The 20,701-nt window shown below is 41.9% G+C and overlaps 1 protein-coding gene across 1 annotated transcript in view; it reads right to left on the minus strand.

Annotated features, from left to right (window-relative positions):
• The window catches only part of LOC126260225 (glutamate receptor 1-like), a 1,552,181-nt gene that overhangs the window by 1,066,160 nt on the left and 465,320 nt on the right, over positions 1-20,701 (minus strand). Inside the window, exon 2 of the mRNA XM_049957528.1 lies at positions 7,934-8,083. Coding sequence (XP_049813485.1) covers positions 7,934-8,030 — 97 coding nt within the window. The 5' untranslated portion in view covers positions 8,031-8,083. The remainder of the gene's footprint in view (positions 1-7,933; positions 8,084-20,701) is intronic.

Genomic DNA, 20,701 nt, shown 5'->3' on the forward strand with positions numbered 1-20,701 from the left:
ACTAGGAGGAAACTACTGTTCTTAGTAGAGCTATCACAGTGACTTGTTCTATGCCCCTGCTCAATTGGTCGCTCTCTACCGGTCTGCCCAGACTTGGAACAACGGATATCTCCTTTATGCTTCGCCTACAACTCACGCACTGCACACAAGAACACGGAATCTACAGCTAGGTGTCGCAGCGGTGGTCGTCCTTCGACGAGACAGTGAAAACGATATTTGTGAATACTGGGAAAATGTAGTCAATAATTCAAACCGACTGCGAAACACTCGTGTGACCCATCCTGCAATACTGCACCAATGTGTGAGACACATGGCAAATAGGGCTATGAGGGGCATTGAATGTTACATAGAAGGGCACTACGTACGGCCACAGGGTTTTTTGGCCCGTGGGGGAACGTCGCTAAGACGCTGAAAAGTCTGCACTGAAAAATAGACGAAATCTGTCTCGAGTACTCCTAGTTACTAAGTTTCAAAATTATGCTTTAACTGAAGAAGCAAGCAGGCTTTTCTTCACACATTATTCCCCATCTCCATAGGTGGATGTAACACGAAGAAGCCTTAATAAACGGTGCAATAGAAAGTACCATCCGCCACGTAATTCACAGTGGTTAGTTGCACTGATGCCAATGTCAATGTAATATATGAGAAAACTAAGAGCACACTTGTAACGCCGGAAATGCATATCCTCCTATTTCCATCTATTGTACTATAATTTTTTTTCTTGTTTTGTTACCTGAAGATATAACATTTCTGTGTCTTTGTATATTGTAATTGTTTTACTATTTGTATATATATGCATTTATGTCGATTTATAATTGGTTTATTTTGTGAATATTATTTGTATTTATACGCTGGGTCTGCCCTAGGGAAAACTATGCTATCGAACGAATCCATCGATAGGTCGTGTGGAGAACCTAAGTGTTTAGGATCTTTGGCAGTGTTAACTCCGCCGCGTGGAGCGCGGGCTGAGCAGAGAGAGTCTGGCCGGAGTAGTGCAGTGGAGCAGGTGTGTTGTGTGACGCTCCCGCGAGTTGCCGCGCGTTCGGAGTTGGGCAGCATGTCATTGCGCTCGGCTGGCTATAATAGTTTCTAGCACGGTGTCGCGGACGGGAAGCATTAGCTGGCACACATCAAGAGCCCGTTTCGCCTGGTGACCGTGTCGAGAAGAAGGCGCGCCAGCATCCAGCTTCTGCAACAGCGACGGCCGACAATGAGTGACTGTCGCCACCTCCTCGATCGACGACTTCAAACCTTCGATCAACCAACAAGGAAGACTAAAAGCACGTAAAGTTTCAGAACTGTATGGCAGACCTCAGCTTTTAAAATTGTTGCATCACAAAATTACAGCAACTTAGCATGAACGTTTGTTGCTCATTGTCCCAATTGCATTGCCAAGCAGGGTCCCTTCCTTTTCCGAAATGAACCCGAGTGTCGTTGAAATTCAAATGCCAGCATTAATATAATATAGTTCAATTTCACTGCTTTAATTTCAAAGTTCAGTTAAGGTATTCATAGCTGGCTACAATATTTAGATTACACGAGCACAAGAGTGCGAGTTTTGTTAGCATATTGTAGCTTACCTGTGACTGCAGCTCAGCTTGGTGCGTACTAAATGTTACTATTGTTAATTGTTCAGAATCATTTAATTCAAGTTCGAAGTTAAATCTCTTATTTCTAAATTGCGTAGATTCAAGTAGCTTTTGAAATGATTGTTGAGGTAGCCCAAGACTAACCTTATTTTACTGAATTTCGTAGTGCTTCAGAAACAAATCTCACTATTAATTTCAGTCACTAAATTAACTTTCAATTTTCCGGTTTTATTCATTCTTTTGCTAAATTAAGTCAGAGTGTAGCGAAACTTATTACTTCTGACGAACTTTCAGTTTTCACACAACACGTGTCAACCTTCAGTTGCCACGCTTCTAGTGCTAATTATATGTGTAATAACCTTTCTTTTTCAGTTACTATACTAATTGTCCTTAGGACTGGCGACCGTAATTTCCCCAAATCTCAAATATCTAATTACCGATAGTTAATTGTTAACGTAACGGACGCACATTTACTTTCTTTATTAACTTTACCCCTTTTCAAAATTAATTTCAACCAGTTTCATTTGCATTTTTCCTTTCATTTAGATGTAACCCTTTCCTCCCGCTTTACTGACAAATTAACTTCGGTGACGATTGCTTTTCCCAAATTTCCATTAGGTACACGCGGTTTAATTTTTCACTGTCATTAAGGTCGATAAGTGAGGGGGAGGTTACACACTCAGCGTCATAAACAACAAACTGTGGTTTGAACTATACTCCTCACTTGTTTGCTTCCTTCATACGATGGACATACTATAACTAACGCAATTTTTTTGTCGTCCTATTTAGTTTGAAAAAATGCGGAATTCTTTGCGGGACGTCGTCCAGTAATCCTCGTTCAGCCCTTACAGTTTCATGAAGTTCCAACAAGTGGCGGCGCTATACGTAACCTTGAAAATGCCCTTTATAACAAAAGGTGCGTTCCAAGCAGAGAGTTGTCACTGAGTTTCTTTTGGCGGAAAGCTAGAGCATCGGAGATAGTAGTAGGAGCTTACAGGTCTATGGAGATCTGGCAGCGATCAAAAGCACGTTGAGTCGTTGGGCGAGGCGTCTGTTCTCGTCGCATCAACGTCACGCAAACCTATTCGATCTTCCGCCGGCCGGCCTACAGCACACAGCTGTGACTCCTGCAATGTTCGAAATGGCGGACACTCTCATTGGAGGTGACTGACGGACCACAATCAAACACCTCGCTGCCAACTGGACGTCTGTCTTGGTAGTGCACCCGCGAAGAGCTCGCAAAACTTCATTCGACTGTTCTTCCTCATCCACCCTACAACCAGGCACTCGCACCTTCCAACATACAATTATCTTGATCCAATGAATGATGCGCTCCTCGGGAAACAGTGTGGATGATGGGGAGATTGCTGATGCAGCAAGACGTTAGGTCCGAAGTCGGCCATTAGAGGAGGAGGAGGACGTCCAGTCGACAACGAGGTCATTAGAGGCGCAGCAAAAAGCTCAGATTAGAGAAGGATGGGCAAGGAAAGCGGCCTTACCCTTTTGAAGAAACCATCCCGCCATTTGCATCAAGAAATTTAGGGAAATCATGGAAAAGCTACATCAGGATGACCGGACAAGGGTTTGAAGCGTCGTCCTCCCGGAAGCGAGTTCAGTGCGCTAACCACTGCGCTACCCCACTCGGTACGATCGGTAGAGTGTTATCATGCAGGCACACAGGCCTTCCCATTAAGGTGACTTACGGTCATCACATTGGACGGAGATGATATTCAAAAATAGGGTTTTGTAACCCAAAGAGCGGGGAATAATATGGCGTATTAGAACCGTGAAAGAAACAATCTGTTTTCAGAAAAAAAATTAGTTAAATTACTTACTGAAAAGGAAATTAGTACAAACGCTTATACTCCCAATCATTGACTACAGCGATATTATCCTACAAGGCCTCTCTCAGGAAAATTCGAGACGTCTAGAACTGGTCATGAATGCCTGCGTCCGATATATCTGCGACGTTCGACTTTTTTATCACATTTCACCAGCATATGCAAAATTGTCCTGGCTGCGTGCAGACAAACGCAGAGATTTCCATACACTCTGTCTCATCTACTGCCTTATAAGTGTACACTGTCCCTCATATCTCTCCTCGTCCCTAACGCTCATGTCGGAACAACATGACAGAAACACACGTTCCCATTATAACAAAATTTTCTCTGTTCCACTGCATCGCACAGTCACCTTCTCCAAGTCCTTTATAGTAGCAGGAACCCGACTATGGAATAACCTCCCTCGTTATGTTAGAGAACTTAAAAACATGTCCGGCTTCAAAAAACAGCTAATGATGTATCTACTTAAGCAACAGTAATGCCTTCCTCTGTACATGAATGCACTTCACCTCATTACTTCCCTCTTTCCCCCTCCTTAAATCTCCCTTCCCCAAAACTCGCTACACTAGTAAACATCTACTTTACACACCAAGATATTAATGTACATCTGCACAAATCTTCATTACTATTGCCAATTTTTCTCATGTTTATCATTATTATTTGATTTTTTACTGTTATTATTATTGCTTTTATCATAATTTGTATGTATAGCACCTGTTGTAAAATACTGCCAGCATTTACTTTATTAGGTCTTAGTCATTATTAGGTCTTAGTCATTATTATTTGACTTTTTTTACTGTTATTATTATTGCTTTTATCATAATCTGTATGTATAGCACCTGTTGTAAAAATACTGCCGCATTTACTTTATTAGGTCTTAGTCACTACTCTTTATTCATATTGTCACTAGAGTAATCTAATTTTCTCATTTAAACTATTGTCATGAGGTAACTCTGATGTGTGAAATGCTGCATGTGTGGAACACTGGTCCGATGTAAGAGAGGGCCTGATGGTTAAATAAATAAATAAAAATAAATAATTACCTTAATTTTTGTTTTTAATCCTCAGTAGGCTAAAAATACATCATTGAGACAGTCTGTTGTATATTTTCTACTTTTTTTTTTACTGAAGGACATATATAGAAAGACTTTTATGAGGATATTCAGTCAGTTGATTTTTTGTGGTGGATGGGAGTTTCCACAACGTAGATACTAACAAATATGTGTAGCGTATTATAGTTTGGATAGTTACTTCCGGCTAGAGCCGATAATGAAATCTAACAACAAATTAATACATTGAGAATAACGCGTCTTTTTATTGACAGAGGATTAATGCGCTTTTCCTTGCTGAATACAAAAATGGTTCACAGGGTTCTGAGCACTATGGGATTTAGCATCTGTGGTCATCGGTCCCCTAGAACTTAGAACTACTTGAACCTAACTAACCTAAGGACATCACACACATCCATGCCCGAGGCAGGATTCGAACCTGCGACCGTAGCAGTCGCGCGGTTCCGGACTGCGCGCCTAGAACCGCTAGACCAGCGCGGCCGGCTTGCTGAATACAGAATTGCCGTACACGAACAGCGACACTTGCTCAACATACCACCGTGTCCAGCAGAATGTTGCCCGACTCAAAGCTAAGTATGTTTGGAACAAGTCTCTGGACTAATTGTGTGAGCTAATTACCTAAATATACGCTTGTTTGAGAGGGTGTTTCAATACGTTAGCAAGTTTGCTGAACGAAAATCATTGTCGCTGTCATATAGCAAATTGCCCTAGTTGAGGGCTGTGTTGACCCCGTTTAACCTGTCCACTTATTCAGTTAACGTGATTGAGCTTCGAGTGCTCTCAGACCAAGCAAGCAAGTGAACATGTAACTGGAAGTCAACGAAGGCAACATGCAATGGGTCCTGTCATCTCCTGCGTAGTGTTATGGGCTCATGCTCCAATATCTTTAACTTTCGCAAGCGCTATTTTGTACAGTATTAAAGCTAGTTCAAGGATATATAAAATTCTATTTTTTAAAGAGTGTTGACGGTTGAACTGTGTACCATATGTCATAAAAATTTAATTGTCCATTGATTATAAACAAAAGGAGCACTGAGTAGCTATAAACATTCAAAAATTACTAACTAAATATAACTTAATTTCTCTGGGAACTTCCGTACAATTTTGTGTTTTCGATTATACTTAATCTTTCTAAAGAACGGTTTTGTTTCTGTGCACTATTAATTCATGCATTATAGTGTACATGATCCTATTCCAACTTCAAATCAATCAAGAAAAAACCATAATCTAGCTAGTAAACAGAAATGAAACAGGGCTGACTGTGGACGCAGGTAAATACAACCTAGCATAATTAAGACATTTCACTTCATGTAATGGATGATGTAGTGAATTTATTTTCGTCCTCTATTATAATAATTTTAGGTAACGCATAATCTATAGAGGTAGATGGAAGGCTGTGAAGAACCCCCACAATGGCTTATTGCAGGCTGAAAGTGATACGGAAACAGTCTCTGTCAGTCCTTATTAACACAGGTTGAGCGCTTTCCTTTCGAGCAGAAAACAGACGGCGTTATGCGCGTTGACTTTCCGCCTCTGACGATAGTAAGAAAAACGTGTCAGGGCACACTACAAGTGTTACTAATAAATGGAACTTTGACCCTTACCCCCCTCCCCCCCCCCCAAATTCCAAGAAAAGCTGTTAATTTAAAATTTGTTCACTTACTCTTAGTGTTTCTTCCTCCTCGCAGTGCAATGAGGCATTTGCTCCAGGAACACTAAATACGAAATAACTATGTGGAACATATATTGCAGTGGAAAAATTAGTGCATACGGCGATCTTCTTGGCAACCTTAGGTCAACAGCAAAACTCACACTGTCCCCGCCTCCTCAGTTTACGGTCATTCCTGCAGGGCTAAATAAGCTTTCGTCAGGAAGCACTGCGTCAGTAGTCGTTTAATAGGTGTGTTACGGTTGTTTAGAAAGTAACTGTTTCATGAGAAGGTAGGCTTTGCCGATCTCCATCGATAAAGTTCTTGTATCACTTCATTCATTCCACAACTGTTGCAATCTGTTTTCACAAGAAGACCTGATTAGGGTTCAAACAACCCTACCACAACAAAGGTCAAAAATTCATTATGATTGTAGTGTTGCTCACGCTGCTAAATATTGCATTTTCGGGCAACAACAAAGTTATATTATGTGGCAGGTGTCATTAGAGCATAGTTAATAAAGTAATTTCTTGAAATAATGGATAAACTAGGGACTCATCTTTTCGTGTTTCCCACGCTGGTCTCGTTGTGAACTCATGGCTCAGTCGTCGAAAATCTAGGTAGTGATGATTCCAAGTTCGGATGCAAAGAGGCCTAGGTCTTATTCTGCGATATTCAAAAGTTTTATAGTTTCATAAGCCGCTCTTGAAGATTTAACTTTTGCAAGTTAGGACAATGCTGATATAAAAAAGTAATCAGCATTCCGAATTTAAGTTAAACTTATTTTTTATTACTTTTGTTGCAGTATCACGTAACGCGTTCAGAAACATCACTTCACAATATAAAACATACTTGAAAATATCTTTCCCACTGTTAAAGTTCACATTAAAGTTCACATTTCATAAACTGACTGCAATTAGCGTCTTTTTAACGTGACGACCAAAGCTTGACTCTCTAATAACCGCTTACGCGCCCAAAAATCAGAGTTTCAAGTACGTCAAACATCATAGTGACAAATGAAAGAATACACATAAGAATAATATCATTGCAATATATACATACCGATGTATCGAAGTACCTCTAAATTAATGAAATCAAATCTGAATGTTGTGACAGAAATATGTTAACTATTTTACAGAAACACAGTGGAATATTGGTGGTATCGAGAGGTTAAGGTGAGGTGCCGTAATGGTTACGTAATTCAAGTACCATTACAGGGTCTTAAACGTTGGATCCAGAGAGTATGGAAACAATAACGTAGTACGAAAGCCTAACACAAATGGTACCTCTTCTGAATAGAAGTCGTTGAGCCATCCACTCAGTTCAACACTGAAAACAAATTATGTACTCATGTCGCTATACAATAATTTCCGAAGCAGTGCATTTTAAGACGGTCTCTGAAGTCACAACTATTGTGTTACATATCACGGAATGTCCAATTCTTACAAAAAATCTTTATCTGATAATGAAGTTTATATTAATTGCTGCCTTTCTGGCCCACTGACAACGCGTAAATACTTTTTAATGGCATCTTGTTCCTTTATTCTTTCTTGTTCCTATTCAGATTACCCTCAACTTTCTTAAACGTCAGCTTCTTTAGCAATTGTTACACATCTGAATTTATTCCAAGTTAAAAAATGAAACCTTCAATTGTAATGTGTAACACTGCTTGGAACAAGGCATCTCATTCCCCTGAATAAGGACAGGTAATTTTGCAGTACACAGTCAGCACCTACGTCTATTCGACGAATTCCAATGATCTATTAGATAATGGAGGTACTCACTGAGCCGGGACAGCTTGAAGGCGTCTGCGGTGTTGATGACGTCGACGAAGGCCTGCAGCTCGAAGCGGCCCGATGTGTTCTTGTTGTGCGTCAGCATCGCCAGTTTGAACGCCGCCTGCACCTCGTCCGTGCCCTGCTCGAAGATGGCTCCTGCAACCCGAGTAACTTCTGTCAAAGTCTGTGATCATTGGCTGAGGATGTCTTGTGGTATCATGGACACAGATAATGGGAATAAACCAAACAGAATATAAGTTCCAGTAAAGTTCCAAGCAAAAGTAGGATAACCTCAAAATTTTGGAGCTGCAAAAATTTTAGAATTAAGTGCCATGGTGTGCTTAGAACTAGGCGTTCACAGACAGAAACATAGGAAAAATTCAAAAACTATGAACTTAAAGGTTACATGGGACATCTTATACCACAACAACGAAATATTTTATAAATAATAGACTTGAAACGACGAGGAAACGAATATATCGAATAAATTTAACTGGTAACAGAATAATATATGATGAAAACTAATAGTCGTAGAGAATTGGAACGCGGTTGTAGGGGAGAGGGCGGAGGATAGTGTTACCGGAAAATATGTGCTCGGGAGTAGGAACGAGAGGAGAGACACTAATGGAGTTCTCCAATAAGTAATAGCGAATATTCTATTCAAGAATCACAGGAGTTGAATTTATGCTTTGAAAAGAGCGGGTAATGCCGGAAAATTTCAATTAGATCATATAATGGTCAGACGGAAGTTCCGAAATCAGGTCTTGGATTGTAAGTCGCACCCAGGAGCAGATATAAACCCAGATAACAATTTAGTAACCATGAAGAGTAGGCTGAAGTTCTAGTCAGGAAGAATCAGTGCGGAAAGATGTGGGATACCGACGCACAAAGGAGTGAAGAGATACGCTTCAAGTTATCTGAGGTTACAGATACTGCAATAATGAATAACTCAATAGGCAATTCGGTTGAAGAGGAAAGAATATCTCTAAAGAGAGCAATCACGGATGCTGGAAAGAAAACCGTAGGTATTACTAAGACAACTGTGAAGAAACCATTTGTAACTGACGAAATACTTAAGCTGCTCGATGAAAGAAATAGATACAAAAATGTTCAAAGAAATACAGGAATACAGAAATTCAAGTCACATAGGATTGAAATAAATAGTGAGGCCAAGAAAGCTAAGGTGAAATGGCTGCATGAAAGCGAAGAAATCGAACAAGAAATGATTGTGGAAAGGACGGGCTCAGCACATAGAAAAGGCAAAACTACCTTCCGTTCGATTAAAAACAAGGGAGGTAACATTAAGAGTTCAATGGGAATTCCATTCTTAAATGCAGAGGGCAGAGGAGGAAACAGTATAATGAAGGTGAAGTCTTGTCTGACAACTTGATAGAAGAAGAAAAATGACAGGGAGAATATAGAGTATCCAGTATAACAACCAGAATTTAAAAGAGCTTTGGAAGACTTAAGATGATATAAGGCAGAAGGTATAGATAACATTGCATCGTAATTTCTAAAATCATTGGGGGAAGTGGCAACAAAACTGCTGTTCACGTTGGTGTGTAGAATGTATGAGACTGGCGATACACAAACATGTATTCGGAAAAACATCATTCACATAATTTCGAAGATAAGAAGAGCCGACAAGAACGAGAATTATCCCACAATCAGCTTAACGTCTCATACACCTAAGTTGCCAACAAGAATAATATACAGAACAATCGAAAAGAAAATTGAGGATCTGTAGATGACGATCAGTTTGGCTATAGGTAACATAAAGACACCAGAGAGGCTGTTCTGACGTTTTGGTTGATAAAGGAAGCAAAACCGAAGAAAAATCGATACACGTCCATCTGTTTTCAGAAAAAATTAGTTAAATTACTTATTGAACGCCCTCATATTTGTGCATTGGACGGTTGTTGACGTTGCAGTATTGTGGAATAGTTCCTTTAAATTAGAGCCTTATTTTCCTGACAAATTTATTTATCCTTATTTTGCATCGTATTTTCTGTTTTACGTAGGTGTTGTAGACATAATTGCCTTAATTTTTGCTTTTAGTCCTCATCATCACTGAGGCCACTTTTTTTTTTTTTTTTTACTGAAAGACATATACAGATAGACTTTTATGAGAATAATCAGTCAGTTGATTTTTTGTGGTGGATGGGAGTTCACACAATGTAGATAATAACAAAAATGCATTAGATTTGTCGACATGGAAAAAGTATTCGACAACATAAAAAGGTGCAAATTGTTCGAAATTCTGAGAAGAAATAGGGGTAAGCTACAGGGAACTACGGGTAATACACAGTATGTACGAGAATCAAGAAGGAACAATGAGACTTGAAGATCAAGAACAAAGTGCTCGGATTGAAAAGGATGTAAGACAGGATTGTAGCCTTTCGCCCCTACTATTAAATCTATACATCCAAGAAGCCTTGGGGGAAACAAAACAAAGGTTCAAGAGTGAGATTAAACAGGGTGAAAGGATATCAGTGATACAATTCGCTGACGATATTACTATCCTCAGTGAATGAGGACAGGTTGTGTTGAACGGAATGGTCTAATGAGTACAGAACATGGATTGAGTGTAAATCTAAGAAAGATAAAAGTAATGAGAAATAGCAGAAATGAGAACAGAGGGAAACTTAACATTAGAATTGGGGATCACCAAGTAGACGAAGATAAGAAATTCTTCTATTTCAGCAGCAAAATAACCGATGACAGACAGAGCAAGGAGGACATGAAAAACTGACTAGCACTGGCAAAATGGCATTCCTAACCAAGAGTTGTCTGCCGGTATCAAACAAAGGTCTTCGCTTCATGAATAAATATCTAAGAATGTACGTTTGTAGCACAGCATCGAATGAAGTGAGACATGAACTGTGGAAAAACAAGAACAGAAGAGAACCGAAGCCTTTGAACTGAGGTGCTACAGAAGAATGTTGAAAAGTAGGTGGACTGATAAGGTAAGGAATGAGTAGGTTCTCCTCAGGATCGGCGAGGAAAGGAATATAGGGTAACACTGACAACAAGAAGAGACAGGATGGTGGGAAATCCGTTAAAACATCAGGAGTAACTTCCATGGTCCTAGAGGAAGTGAAGAGGATAAAAACTGTAATCAAAGACAGAGATTGGAATATATCCAACAAATAATTGAAGTCGTATGGTGCAATTGCTACTCTGAGAGGAAAATGTAGGCACAGGAGAGAAATTCGTGGCGGGCCGCATCCAACCAGTCAGAAGACTGATGACTCAAAAAACAAAACAAAAAAATGATACTACTAAATTTCTCTGATCTATATGTAGACCTCATTGATACTAAGGAAATTCAAGCCTCTAGTCTTTCGTACGGCTTAATAACGTCATATATATTTCGTAATAGTTATAGTTGCATTCCGCTATGCTGAAACTCAGTCCCATTGCATGCATAATCTTCTTCTCTAATTTTCCACATAAAGAGGTACTGCGAATAGGTAAGAGCAAAGTGTCTTGCCAGCAAAATACATATGTTAGGTAGACGTTTGTTACAATAACTTCAAGGTAATTGACTTGCAGCTGGAGCGATACTGACGGCCTATGGCCAATCAGACGAAGAAGGTTAAAATTTTATGGATTAGTTTCGGTTTGGTAGAGGTGTAGAAAAGAGAATTTTACATTTGGTGAACATTCTGTAGTACCGAATCAGTCGATAAGCTTTTTATTTATCTAAAAATGTTGTGTTGATGCTTTACACCACTGTAATTTATGTCGTATATGGTTGAAAAATGAGGGAATAAGTACCAGTACTAAATTATAAAAACGATTCTAGAAATTGTTAAATGAACTGTAGGGAAATTGGATTAGGTATAGGGGTAGTCAAGGGCAAGACTGAAGAGTTACAGTGTTGCTAAACGTTAAATTTGGAGCATAGAGAATATACCAGCTAAATGATTTCTCGCGCTAAGGTATTTACATGAATTGGCCAAATGCAAGTGAGTCTGGTCAACGCGGTCATAGAAACCAATTTTTAGGAAATGAGATCTGCTGATATTAAATAGTGAATTGGAATTAAATATAGTCCAGAAACTCTGTAGCCGATATTTTCGTCTCGAGAGAATCGACAACGGAACTGATATTTAAAAAAAAAATCCCATTCATTGTTCAGTTTCAGTTGCTCATTTTTTGAATTAAATTATACATTCCGATCACTCTGGATCATCTTCAGATCTAAGTAGTTGAGCAGCAACTCGTCTTGTCTACTCAGAACGTCGTTTAGAAGTACGGTGCTCTGCATATTGTGCACGATATACACAATTAAAGTAATTGCTAATGCACACCATGTTTTTTTATTATATTCAGATAAAGTTATGCAGTTATGAATGTTGTATCTCATGTTTTACGGACACGTATTTTAGATACATTGATGTATACTATTTTTCTCCTGTGAAGACCATTGACAATAGAAACTGGTGGAGAATAAATATACAGCTCTACAGCTGACGGCACAAATACGCTTTTTTCATAATTATTTTAAATTCACGAATCCCTCTGTATGGAAGTGAAGCGTAGACCTTAGGTTGTACAGAGAAGAAGAGATTGGATCAGTTGAAAAGTAGTGATGGTGACGGATGTTATTAGTCATGTCTGTAGTGGACTGACAAGGCAGCCAGTCCACAGTGACGGGTAACCGAAAGGCACGCGTACACACACGCCGACTGGCGTTAAGTCTGAAACAGGATACGTGATGAAAGCTATAAAGAAAAGAACGGAGCTTCTCGTATACTTAACTTTAATTCATTGTGGTACATTTCTCTTGATAATACAAGTGAGACTCTCTCCAGATATGGTTAATGCGCCTTGCTAGGTCGTAGCCATGGACGTAGCTGAAGGCTATTCTAACTGTCTCTCGGCAATTGAGAGAAAGGCTTCGTACGTGTAGTCGCTAGCAATGTCGTCCGTACAACTGGGTCGAGTGCTAGTCCGTCTCTCGAGACCTGCCGTGTGGTGGCGCTCGGTCTGCGATCACTACCAGTGGCGACACGCGGGTCCAACATGTACTAATGGACCGCGGCCGATTTAAACTACCACCTAGCAAGTGTGGTGTCTGGCGGTGACACCACAATGTCGACCGTACTTTAGAAATGGACGGATTCTCGAAATAATATCAAGAAATTTCGTTGAGTTTTTCATTGAAAGATGAGGTGATCTACTATGTTCTCTGACGCTGGTAAGGAGCTGTCGAAGGTGACTACATTCAGTACGTTCAGGAATAAATATATAGATACGATGAACAAAGATGTAGAATGTTAATATTTTTTTTTATTTAAAAAGCTTTGAGAGATTTCACATAAAAAGATCTGAGGTGTCACTTTTAACATGCCCTCGTACGTTTTCAAGCACAAGGTTAAAGGGATGAGTCTGGGATTACGCTACAGGTCTCTCTGTCTCGCTGGCGTAGAGATCGTGAGAATTAGAACGATTACAGTGAGAGCATTCTTCCCGTACCCTACAAAGAACGGAACGGAGAGAAGCTGTAATAAGTGGTACAATGACGCGTACCTTCTACCAGGAAGTCCACAGTGATTTTTAGAGTGTGGACGTAGCTACAGAAGGTAGTCCAAAGCGATGCATTTTCGTCGCTAGCAGCTTTGTTGTTTACGCCTTTCAGCCTACCATGTTCATCCGTGAAGGACAAGATACACTACTGGACATTAAAATTGCTACACCAAGGAGAAATGCAGATGACAAACGGGTATTCATTGGAGAAATATATTATACTAGAACTTACATGTGATTACATTTTCACGCAATTTGGGTGCATAGATCCTGAGAAATCAGTACCCATAACATCCACCTCTGGCCGTAATAACGCATTGATACGCTTGGGCATTGAGTCAAACAGAGCTTGGATGGCGTGTCAACCTGGATTCATACGAAAAAACGACGTTTTGCCATTTGTGCATCAAGGTTCGTCGTTGAGTACACCATCGCAGGCACTCCTGTCTGTGATGCAGCGTCAAGGGTAACCGCAACCATGGTCTCCGAGCTGATAGTCCATGCTGATGCGAACGTCGTGGAACTGTTCGTGCAGATGGTTGTTGTGTTTCAAACGTCCCCATCTGTTGACTCAGGGATCGAGACGTGTCTGCACGATCCGTTACAGCCATGCGGATAAGATGCCTGTCATCTCGACTGCTAGTGATACGAGGCCGTTGGGATCCGGCACGGCGTTCCGAATTACCCTCCTGAACCCACCGATTCCATATTCTGCTAACAGTCATGCATCTCGACCAACGCGAGCAGCAATGTCGCGATACGATAAACCTCAATCGCGATAGTCTACAATCCGACCTTTATCAAAGTCGGAAACATAAGGGTACGCATTTCTCCTCGTTACACGAGACATCACAGCAACGTTTCACCAGGCAACGCCGGTCAACTGCTGTTTGTGTATGAGTAATCGGTTGGAAACTTTCGTCATGTCAGCACGTTGTAGGTGTCGCCACCGGCGCCAGCCTTGTGTGAATCCTCTGAAAAGCTAATCGTTTGCATATCACAGCATCTTCTTCCTGTCGGTTAAATTTCGCGTCTGTAGCACGTCATCTTCGTGGTGTAGCAATTTTAATTGCCAGTGGTGTACGATTAGCCTCCTGAACCCACTGATTCCATATTCATCTAACAGTCATTGGATCTCGACCAACGTGAGCAGCAATGTCGCGATACGATAAACCGCATTTGCGATAGGCTACAATCCGGTCTGTGATGGTACGCATTTCTCCTCCTTACACAAGGCATCACAACAACGTTTCACCAAGCAACGCCGGTCAACTGCTGTCTGTGTATGAGAAATCGGTTGGAAACTATCCTCATGTCAGCACGTTGTAGGTGTCGCCACCGGCGCCAGCCTTGTGTGAATCCTCTGAAAAGCTAATCATTTGCATATCACAGCATCTTCTTCCTGTCGGTTAAATTTCACGTCTGTAGCACGTCATCTTCGTGGTGTAGCAATTTTAATGGCCAGTGGTGTACGATTGCGTCGTCTCTTTCGTCAGAGACAGGCGCCTTCAGCCTCATCTGCAGTTTGCAGAGCGGCCTATGCCGAGTCTGGTGGATGGAATGCGGCGGACGTGTTGGCCGCAGGCCCACGGTCGGTGAACAGCCCGCAGCGGCCGTCGATGTCTGCGCTCATGCATTGCTTATAGAACACCGTCTCCCTCAAGACGGAGACTACCCTGCGAGACTTCCACCGCCGTCGGCTGCCGACACGTGGAGCACGCCCGCGGCGAGCGTTTTGCGTCGTGAGAAGTAAAATGTCTGGTATGTTCTGACTTACGTGCTTAGAATACCACTCACGATGTACAGAATGTTTCAGGAGAAATGGTAAATATTTTAGAGGAGATTGTACAGCCATATAATAACACTATAAATACCAGGTGATCAAACCACAGCAGTTGAGTCCCATAGTGCTCAGAGCCATTTTTGAACCAGGTGATCAAAAATTCAGTATAAATTTGAAAACTGAATAAATCACGGAATAATGTAGATAGAGAGGTACAAATTGACACACATGCTTGGAATGACATAGGTTTTTATTAGAACCAAAAAAATACAAAAGTTCAAAAAATGTCCTACAGATGGCACTTCATCCGATCAGAATAGCAATAATTAGCATAAAGTAAGACACAGCAAAGCTGATGTTCTTTACAGGATATGCTCAATAAGTCCACCATCATTCCTCAACAATAGTTGTAGTTGAGGAATAATGTTGTGAACAGCACTGTAAAACATGTCCGGAGTTATGGTGAGGCATTGGCGTCGGATGTTGTCTTTCAGCATCCCTAGAGATGTCGGTCGATCACGATACACTTGCGACTTCAGGTAACCCCAAAGCCAATAATCGCACGGACTGAGGTGTGGGGACCTGGGAGGCCAAGCATGACGAAAGTGGCGTCTGAGCACACGATCACTGACGCTTTTGGTTCTAATAAAACCCCATGTCATTTCAAGCATGTTTGACAATTTTTACCTCTCTATCTACATTATTCAGTGGTTTATTAAGTTTTCAAATTTATACTGACTTTTTGATCACCCGGAGTAATTTTTGTCCCATTTTTATTGGTTAAGCAGATACAGGCTGGTTACTAATTTAAGTTTACATTTCACATGTTGATACCGAATGTCATTTTTGATTTTTAAGTTCCAGTTGTGAAGTTTTGTTTGATTTTAAGTAATTGAGTTCTTAATTGTGATTTATTGACAAACTCTCCACTATCGTAACTCAGAAACGCTAAGAATTTCGATACAACATTTATGTACGGGTTTCGAAATGGAAACACTACTGCAGGATGTAGAGAATAAAGCGAACATTTTCTTAACCGCAAACAACGAGTTTTGAGATTTTGGTTACTTGATATGATCCGTCGGTCTATGTATTTGTTCTGCAGTCTTCCTACGAATGCCTTTTGTTCATTTGCAAAGATCGCTATATTAATACATTACTAGATTATTAGTTTCGGCAGTATAAATGGCCATCTTCAGTTCTATAAAAATGAAAGTATCCCAAGGTAACAGGCTTGGGGTAGTGCAAAATCGTAGTGGAACATACACAAAAACTCTATGACAAAAATTTGACATAGCCATAAAACCGGTCAGTGGTAGTTACATCACAAAACGATTTAATCCACTCTCACAGTAACAACGTAGAATGTGTCGTAAGGTAATACATATCATAAAATTCTTTTCAAATTCATACATACAGTCTAAACTCAAACTAAAATAATGAATGTATCTAATAAGCAAAATTAAATCATAACATCATAGTAAGGTCGAAGTATTATGATAACTGACAGGTGTGCCCCGGTACTGCATGTACAACTTACACTGAAGCGGTAAACATCACGTAATAACGATATGCACATATAGAAAAAAGGTTCAAATGGGTGTAAGCACTATGGGACTTAACATCTGAGGTCATCAGTCCCCTAGACTTAGAACTACTTAAACTAACCTAAGGATATCACATACATCGAAGCCCGAGGCAGGATTCGAACCTGCGCCCGTAGCAGCAGGGCTATGCACTTATAGAGATGGTGGTAGTACCCGGTACGCAAGGTATGGAAGAGCAGTACGTTGACAGAGCTGTCATTTGTATTCATGTGATGTGGAACTCTTCCGACGTGATTACGGCCGCACGACGGGAAATGACAGACTTTGAACGCAGACAGGATTTGGAACTAGACGTATGGGATATTCCAATTCGGGAATCGTTAGGAAACTTTCCAAGATCCACAGTGTCAGGAGTGTGCTAAGAATATCGTATTTCAAGCGTTACCTCTCACCACGGACTACGCTGTGGTCGACGGCCTTCACTCAGCGACCGAGAGCAGAGGCGTCTTGGTGAAGTTGTCAGTGCTGCCAGACCAACAAAACAGCGTGAAATAACCGCAGAAATCAATGTGAAACGTACGACAATCTTTTGCATTAGGAAAGTGCTGCCAAATTTGTGGTTAATGGGCTACGGCAGCAGACGATCTACACAAGCACCTTTGCTAACAGCATGGCATCGCATTAGCACCTCTCCTGGTTTCGTGACCGTGTCGGTTGGACCCCAGACTACTGAAAAACCATGACCTGGTCAGATGAGCCCTCGTTTCAGTTGGTAAGAGCTGATGGTAGCGTTGGAGTGTGGTGAAGAGCCCACGAAGTTGTGGACGCAAGCTGCGCAAGCTGGTGGCGGATCCATAATAGTGTGGGCTGTGTTTACAAAGAATGGACTAAGTCGTCTGGTTGAACTGCGCCGATTATTGACTGTAAACTGTTATGACCCGCTACTTGTAGACCATTTTGGGCCATTCACGGACTTGATGTTCCCAAACACCTGTGGAATTTTTGTGCATGACAATGTGCCAAGTCACCGGGCCACAATTGTTCACAACTGGTATGAAGAACAGTCTTGACACTTCGAGGGAATGATTTCGCCACCCAGACGCGAGTCCTATCGAACATCTGAGGGAAGTAATCGAGAGATCAGTTCGTGCACAAAATCCTCCACCTGCAATGCGCTCGCAATAATGGATGGCTAAAAAGGCAGCATGGCTCAATGTTTATGGAGATGACTTGGAACGATTTTTGAGTCCATCCCACATTGAGTTGCTGTTGTACACTGTGCAAAAGGAGGTCCGACATGACATTAGGCGGTATCGCACGACTTTTGTCGCTTCAACGTGTAAACCACAAGGAAACGATATTATGCAACATGTAAATTTGGAACCAAACTGCTGAGGTCATCTCCCTAACCTTACCCACTATTTAATCTAGCTTAAACTAACTTACGCTAAGTACAACACACACACCCATGTCCGAGGGAGGACTCGAACCTCCGACGGGGGAAGCCGCGCGGACCGTGACAAGGCGCCCTAGACAACGCAGCTACCCCGCGCGTCTCATGCAGCATTTATCTGTTGTGTTCATGCCATGCAAATTCTAAGTGTTACATAAGCACGGTGACATATCTGGCGTGTTATCGTAATGCTTCGATGTGATGAGAAAAAAGAAGAAAGAAACTTACGATAAATTAAGTACGAAATTAAAGAACAATCAGACACAGGAATGGTAGACAAGATTAAACCGATTCGAATTGTTAATATTTTTGGAACTCATAAGATAAAAACGTAAGCCTTGGCCTTGGATTACGAAGCAGTTCTTATTGTAGACTAAATTTTAATGATACGTTTTAATCCCGGTTAACGTTTAATTGCTTTTGATTGAATTATATCCCTCAGACAAGGTTCTCTAGCCAAATCTAGTTTTATCTTACGTTTACTGATAAAACTAGTTTTATCCAAAATTCAGACATGTATAGCACTAAATTCTAATTATAGCTAAGAAATTTTACACTGAAAAAAAAAACAAAAAAAAATAAATAACACCCAGCAGTAGCTCTAGTGCTGCGACATAAATCAAAGTCGTTAGGCGTGTTTCTACATCTGAAAGATTATGTCTATTATAATTTCGCGCGAGTCGCATGAGAGTGCAGATGAGGTTTACTTTAACTATACTCTGTACCGGTCAAGACCGTTAGTTACCTTTGAGATTGGGCGTGGTTCAAAAATATGGCTCACATGGCTCTGAGCACAATGGGACTTGACATCTGAGGTCATCAGTACCTTAGAACTACTTAAACCTAACTAACCTAAGGACATCACACACATCCATGCCCGAGGCAGGATTCGAACCTGCGACCGTAGCTGTCGCGCGGTTCCAGACTATAGAGCCTAGAACCGCACGGCCACACCGGCCGGCTTTGGGCGTGGTGAGCTGATGTTGGTCAAGAACGCATTTAAGGCGACAAATACGCCATTACCAAAACCTCACTGAGTTTGAACAAGGGCGTGTAATAGGTCTACGAGACGATGGATGTTCCTTCTGTGATATTGCAGAAAGACTTGGCAGGAATCTAGTCACTGTACACGACTGCTGGCAGCGGAGGTCGCGAGAATGTACGCTCACAAGAAGACCGGTCCGTGGACGGCCGTGAGGCCATGGTGTTCTGCGTATGGCTCTGTTGCATCGTACTGCACCTGCAGCAGAAATTTAAGCTGCATTTGGCATGACTATGACGCAACGAACTGCTACCATCCGTTACTTCAAGTACAGCTCCGAGCCAGACGCCCTGTAGCGTGTATTTCACTGATCCCAAACCACCGCCGTTTATAACTTCAGTACCGCCAAGCGGGAGCTCATCGGAGGACAGGATGGTGGTCTGTTGTGTTTTATGATAAAAGCTGATTCTGCCTCGGTACCAGTGATGGCCTGGTTTTGGTCAGAAGAAATCAAGTTGAGGGCCTGCAACCAACCTGTATGCTTGCTAGACAAGCTGGACCTGCATCTCGGTTGATGATGTTGAGTGAGATTGCGTATGACAGGAGGAGCACTACTGCGGTTATCCCACACAACCTGACTACAAATTTGGACATCAGTCGAGGTAATTCGACATGCTGTGCTGCGATTCAACAACAGCATTCCCGAGGGTGTTTTCCAACAGGATGACGATGAGCCACATACGCCTGTTGTAACCCAACGTGCGTTATAGAGTGTCGACATGTTACCTGGGACCGGACCGCAGCGACGCACGGATGCACGCCAAGACCGTAGGATCCTACGCAGTGCCGTAGGGGACCGCACCGCCACTTCCCAGCAAATTAGGGACACTGTTGCTCCTGGGGTATCGGCGAGGACCATTCGCAACCGTCTCCATGTAGCTGGGCTACGGTCCCGCACACCGTTAGGCCGTCTTCCGCTCACGCCCCAACATCGTGCAGCCCGCCTCCAGTGGTGTCACGACAGGCGTGAATGGAGGGACGAATGGAGACGTGTCGTCTTCAGCGATGAGAGTCGCTTCTGCCTTGGTGCCAATGATGGTCGTATGCGTGTTTGGCGCCATGCAGGTGAGCGCCACAATCAGGACTGCATACGACCGAGGCACACAGGGCCAACACCCGGCATCATGGTGTGGGGAGCGATCTCCTACACTGGCCGTACACCACTGGTGATCGTCGAGGGGACACTGAATAGTGCACGGTACATCCAAACCGTCATCGAACCCATCGTTCTACCATTCCTAGACCCACAAGGGAACTTGCTGTTCCAACAGGACAATGCACGTCCGCATGTATCCCGTGCCACCCAATGTGCTGTAGAAGGTGTAAGTCAACTACCCTGGCCAGCAAGATCTCCGGATCTGTCCCCCATTGAGCTTGTTTGGGACTGGATGAAGCGTCGCCTCACGCGGTCTGC

This window comes from Schistocerca nitens, chromosome 5 (genome assembly GCF_023898315.1).
Source record: "Schistocerca nitens isolate TAMUIC-IGC-003100 chromosome 5, iqSchNite1.1, whole genome shotgun sequence".
NCBI classification, from domain to species: domain Eukaryota; kingdom Metazoa; phylum Arthropoda; class Insecta; order Orthoptera; family Acrididae; genus Schistocerca; species Schistocerca nitens.